Here is a 6,251-nt window from a genome sequence, read left to right on the forward strand (position 1 = left end):
GATTTTTTTAGCGGAGGGGGGTGCAAAGTAGGTTGATCTGACAAACTTACGTTAGGAGCAAGTTTAATTAATGCAAACTTGCATTAATTAGGTAAATTACACTACTTTAGACTACTTTACAGGGGTAACCCTTGCCCCCCCTCTGGATCCGCAACTGGATAGTTTATCATTTTTTTTTCACATCGTGATATTTATTTTCTCAGATTGTAGTTCCTGTGATATTTGAAAAGTCTAGTTACCTGTTTTGGCGGAGAGCCTAGATAAGACTAGTTTTGTTTTCAATCAATGTTTTCATATGAAATGGGCAGACCTTTCATGAACTTTAAACAATAAAACACCTCTGTTTGAAAATCTTTGCATTTTCTGAATTTAGATAGCAATAAGGGTTCCTGATTGAGACCAATTTTAGGACTTGGGTTCTAATTATTGGTTGCTGTGGTAAAAGTTGCCACAATAGCCCTATCCAAGAAAATACCAAAAGTCTGTTAAGAAGTGTTTTTTGTAAAATTCTTAGGGAGTTTTCAGAAAATTGAAGGACATCACACATTTTAGTGGGAGATCCAAAATTTTATGGGGCTTTATGCTAGAAAAGCTCCTATTATAGAATATTCTTCCAGTTTGTTTACCAGAAAATAAATAAAATGCATTTCTTACTGCTGAGTCTATATAATCTTAGACCTTTTACAGCACAATTTCCATAATATTTCTAAAACTTTTTTCTAACAAAGAACTATAAAAAAATAATACATTTTTAGCTATACATTTCAAAGATTTCAGCCGCTAAATTTTACATTTGATTTTCCAGGGCAACAGAATGGCTAACAGCGTGTGGCCAGGAGGATATTTTGAGAAAACCCAATTTTACTACTTATATAAAGAAGTATGCCAATGTATGCAACCGCCATTTTGGCCCACTGGACCTTGTTTGTGAGGAAGAGGGTCTTCACAGCAGATGTCAGAAAGTTAAATTTTGCGTACAAACAATTTTGCATAATCAGTGTGTACAAACAGCTCCTCTCATTTGATCTGCCATCAGCAGTCCAATTACCCTCAAACACGTATTTTGGCAGAAACTTTCTCAAAATGCCTTTGAAACCAACTTTGATACTTTGAAACCTATTTTTAATTCCTAAAAACATCTAACAATAAACATTACACTACTAACTACTGATTTTCATGTATGTATTGGAATAAATCAATTTAAAATTAGTTTCTTCAAAATTGGTGTTCCTGTGTTGAAGCCAAGTTTTGCATGCAGGAGAAATCTGACTTGTCTACCCGTAAAAAGATCTGATGCCGCTTATGTTTATATCTGCAAAAACATTCTCTGGAGCACTCACACCCCAGTCCGGGTTTTTATAATGGGTGAGATATGGAATGATCATACTGCTAATTCTATAAACTGTGGCCTGCTCACAGTGGATGAGTGGGAGCAAGTGTGGAGTGTTGGTGTAAGAGGAAATGCAGGCAGTTTAAATGACAAAAGAAGGAAGATGTAGCATTCTGCTATGCTTGTTTTTAATTCCCTGCTTTTGCCTATACCATGCTTGCATTTACCTAATGCTTGTGCTGTGCTTAGATATTGCTTTATTTTGTAGGTAGCCTGGGTCAATAAACCCTTATACTAGAGAAGTATTACAAACACAAGAGCTTCACAAGCATACATTCTTAGATTGCTAGACCTGCAATTTAAGCCTCAAGGTAATAGGAAGACAAGCTGGCAAACCACAATTAGAATATTGGAAGCTATACTGATGAAAGTGGTCAAGCATTGTTCTGAAACATGTTCACTTTGAAAGATGTTTTAGATGATAGTATCCAAAGGAATTGCCAACTGATTCTTATGGATATCCATCTCACTGACCACATTTCAAACAGAAAGCTGCAAAAACAATGAGGCTCTATCCATCTTTCTAGGGCTAGGGGCCAACCATCTAGGGCAAATGAAAAGGAGATTGCTTTAGACTATTTAAATATAATTATTTTAGGTATTTATTTAGCCTTGGCCCCCTCATAAGGAGACATATTAAGAAAACAATTCTTACTTTAAAATATGTATAATGATCCTAGTTCTTACATTATCCAACGGGAGAACCTTTATCATCAAGTCTTTCCTCTAAAAATCCTCAAAAGAGAAAAAGTTTCCAAATATCACCATATTTTCAATTCAATGCTGAAGTATTTTTAAATTGCCGCCTAATAAGTTCTTTTATAGATAGCGTTCATGCTGGCCTTTTTTTTTTATTTATTTTTAAATAGCAGTGGAGAAGGGCGAATAGCAGTGGCGTAAATACAAAATATTAATAGCAGTGGCGAAAGGCGAATAGCAGTGGCGAAGGGCAAATAGCAGTGGCGTAAATACAAAATATTAATAGCAGTGGTTAGGTTAGGTTATGAAAAGAAATGAAATAATATAAAAATTAATCTCAATATACCACTGCTTTTTCTTTAAACAGGTTTTTGACACACGTGTTAAACACGTGCTAAATGCTATCTATAAAACAACTTATTTGGCAGCAGTTTACAGTGGAAATTTCAAAAGACTTAAGCATTGAATTAAAAATGTGGTGATATTTGGAAACTTTTTCTCTTTTGAGGATTTTTAGAGGAAAGACTTGATGATAAAGGTTCTCCCCTTGGATAATATAAGAACTAGGATCATTATACATATTTTAAAGTAAGAATTGTTTTCTTAACATGTCTCCTTATGAGGGGGCCAAGGCTAAATAAATACCCAACTCAATGCCTTTTTTATGTTCTTTCTAAATATAATAATCACCTTCCTGGCAAATTCAATTTTAAGCCATGTATAGACCCTGAAAGATGCCTTTTTTATGTTCTTTCTAAATATAATAATCACTTTCCTGGCAAATTCAATTTTAAGCCATGTATAGACCCTGAAAGATAATACCTTTTTCTCTTATTTAAGGTAACATTTAAAAGCATCACTCTTGTTCAAAATGATTTTCCCATGAACTGTACCAACTGTGATAAAATTGAGGGTCAATATATACCAAATCATATTATTGAGTTTCAAATAAAATGAATACACCATTCAATGCCTTTTTTTATGCTGATTACCCTGATTACAAATATAATAAGCATTTCTATTGGAAATGAATTTCAGCCCCCCTATATAGGCTATACTTAACCTAACCTAACCCTGAATTGGCATATATAGGGGAGGGGCTGAAATTCATTTCTTATAAAAATGCTTATTATATTTTTAATCAGCATAAAAAAAGGCATTGAATGGTGTATTCACTTTAGTCCTAACTCAATAATATGATTTGGTATATATTGACCAAACTGAGACCCAGAAAATGTATGGGAGATATATAATTTGGGCTATGTATTTGCACATGAAGGTGGGGCAGGGTAGAGTACAGTAGAGCTGCAATTGGAATGTATGAAGTTAAAATCATTCTGCATATGATGAAGCAAGAATTGTAGATTCTAGGCTATAAAGGGGTTGGGGTAAACTTCATTTCTGACAAAAATGATTATTATAAAATATGAATAATAAAAAATTTACCTGGGTATATTCAATGTAGCCTACTAATAGGCCTAGTCAACAGTTGAACATAAGCCTAATCAAAATAACTCAAAATTTACTGAGATAGGAGCTTGAACATCCATCCCAAGGACATAATTAAGGTTCTTGATCCATTCCTGAAGTTCTGTTCACCTGAGTCAACTACTGTTCACAGGATAGGAAAACACACTTCATCCAAACTTTTAGGCCTACCCAATTGTATTGGGACAATATAGACCTAGCAACATGCACCGGGGTATAAACTTACTGGATTGTTAAACTATTATTATCCATATTTGTCAAAGAAATTAAACATTCTTTGTCCTGATTTCCTGCAACCTCAATTTTTCCATCAAACTTCCTCTGCTTTGTTCCTTGATGCTTTTGTTTACAAAACGTTTTCTTAAGAAAAACTAAACTTGCCAATTGCAAATTTAAGAGCAGATAAAATAGGGACTGAAAAACATTTGAAACTTTTTGAAAGCCTGATTGTACAAAATACTAAGAAACTCTTATGGAAAACATTATTTTAAGTGAATTACAAATCATCCCCGTGTTAAACAGAGATTATTGCAATTAACTATAATCAAATGTAACAAATTATTAAATAAGCACAATTATTTTGCTCTATTGAAGGCAGTTTGAACATAAAAATGGTTTTTTTACAAAACCTAGTACTACTACTAACAACTCTTTGCAGAACCAAGCCGTCAAAATCTAACACAGCTACGCAAACTCCTCCACCATCCCAATCAATTCAAATACTCCCTCTTTACACCCTCCCAAGAAGTCCCCGTTGCCCTTAGATATTTTATTTACAGCATCCTTCCAGCAGCATGCCCTGCTTATTCTTTGGCCATCTGTCCTCCACAGAGTATGAACTACCCATCTGAACCTTTCTCTCATTGCAGCCCAAGAAAGCAGGATTGAACCACAATTTTTCTTATAGCTTATTATTTGAGATATGGTCAGTCAGTCGGGTGCCCAAAACAATCCACAGGCGTATTCTCTTGAAAATATATATCAAATCCTCCTCTGTTTTTCGGAGCACCCATATTCCAGAATCATACTTGACCATTGTCATCACTGCAGATTCTAATATTCTAATTTTGGTTCGCAGACTTATCTACTTAGTCTTCCAAACTTGTTGAACAAGGGCGCCAATTCTTTTTAATGTGTTTAGTTGTAATCGTAGTTGTAATTCAATAGGGTTGTACTCTTGGCAATTGAACTTTAGAAATAGCAATAATTTTTGCACAAGTCTATTGATCGCGGAGTGTGAATACTTTTTTATTATATTCGGTTGTAATTATATATAGTTGAAATTACAGTTTCAGTGTTAGTGAAATAGTTTCAGTGTTATATTTAGTTAAAATTGTAGTTTAAGTGTTAGAAATGGATTAAATTGTATGTGGGGACTAGGAGCAGAATTTTTGTCTTCAAAGACCATATTGCAAAATACAACCGGTTTATTGATCTAGACTAAATAACTAGCAGAAATTAAATGTTGTTTTCTATTTTAACTACCCTCATAAATGCGAAGTGAAGGAGTTACTGAGGAGTTTTCTACCTCTACAGGTGTTCTCCAAGGATGCCTCTTCTCATCCACTCTTTTCTGCCTATTTCTAAACATAATGCTGGCACTTGACCCCGATAACACGGGAATAGTCTTGGGGGGATACCTTTTTGACCTACTTGCATATGCTGATGACATTAATCGCCTGAACGAAAAAATAGAGGAAATCCAAGCCATCGCAAACGCTTTTGACGAAGCAGCTGGTTACTTTGGAACAAAAGTGAACACCTGCAAGACCAAGGTGATGAGAGTAACACTGCATTCAGAGAATAGCCCCCCCCCCCACCAAAGTCACTTTTCGGGGCGAGGAAATCGAAAGGGGCGACCAATTTTTTTACCTAGGAAGTGTGCTGACATCCACAAACGACTCCTCAAAAGACATCAAACAACGCCTAGCTCTTGCCTCCGCATGCTTCAAGTCACTACGCTCTATTCAAAAAAATACGTAAGTATCTCCCCTTAAAACTGAAGATCCGACTCCTCCGTGACGTAGTGATTCTAGTTGCAATGTATCGAGCAGATACATGGACTTTGAAACTCGATGACAAGCACCAACTGGCCGCTTTTGAAACCAAATCACTGCAAAAGCTCAGTGGCATCAGTTGCCTTAACCAAGTATCAAACAAACAATTGCTGTCCTCCTTGGATTACCTCAAACCATCATGCAGACTATCAAACTCCAACAGCTTCTCTGGTAACATACGTCCAGCGTATGTCCCCAGCCCAACTGCCCAAAATAGCCTTTGAGGGAAGAATGAATGCCTCTCGCTCCATGGGAAGACCTCCCAAGTGCTGGTGGAAAAATTTCTCTGACTACCCCATCCAGGAACTGCTGAGGACTGCAACAAACTGGGAGGCATACCAAAAATATTGTTATGATGCCATCAGAGGAGAAGTCCTGAATCGGCCAACCCGGCCGAATGGGAGTTAAGTAAATAAGTAAATATAAAAGTGAAGTGAGTATGAACACTTTCAAAACGTCTTTTGACTTACTTTTGCACGATTTGTTTTGTATAGTTTCGTATCATAGGCAGCGCAATCGCGCTTCCTAAGTAAAGAACGATGTTGGCATAATGTATTCTTTATTTTTTTTCCGAACCAGGGCACTTCGTATCGAAGGAGTTGTCGTAGAAACTTCAA

The 6,251-nt window shown here is 35.9% G+C and overlaps 1 protein-coding gene across 3 annotated transcripts in view; it reads right to left on the minus strand.

Moving 5' to 3' along the window:
• Window positions 1-3,915, minus strand: part of LOC148951687 (tripartite motif-containing protein 2-like) — a 195,968-nt gene extending 192,053 nt beyond the window's left edge. For 2 of the 3 annotated variants that reach the window (XM_089091308.1, XM_089091306.1), the window contains exon 1: window positions 3,804-3,915. In XM_089091308.1, coding sequence (XP_088947434.1) covers window positions 3,804-3,829 — 26 coding nt within the window. In that variant the 5' untranslated portion in view covers window positions 3,830-3,915. The remainder of the gene's footprint in view (window positions 1-3,803) is intronic. The other variant, XM_089091307.1, reaches the window with a different exon arrangement.
• Window positions 3,916-6,251: the final 2,336 nt, after the last annotated feature.

Source organism: Artemia sp. Qi Xiang Cuo, chromosome 6, assembly GCF_049724085.1.
Source record: "Artemia sp. Qi Xiang Cuo chromosome 6, ASM4972408v1, whole genome shotgun sequence".
Classification (NCBI taxonomy): Eukaryota; Metazoa; Arthropoda; class Branchiopoda; order Anostraca; family Artemiidae; genus Artemia; species Artemia sp. Qi Xiang Cuo.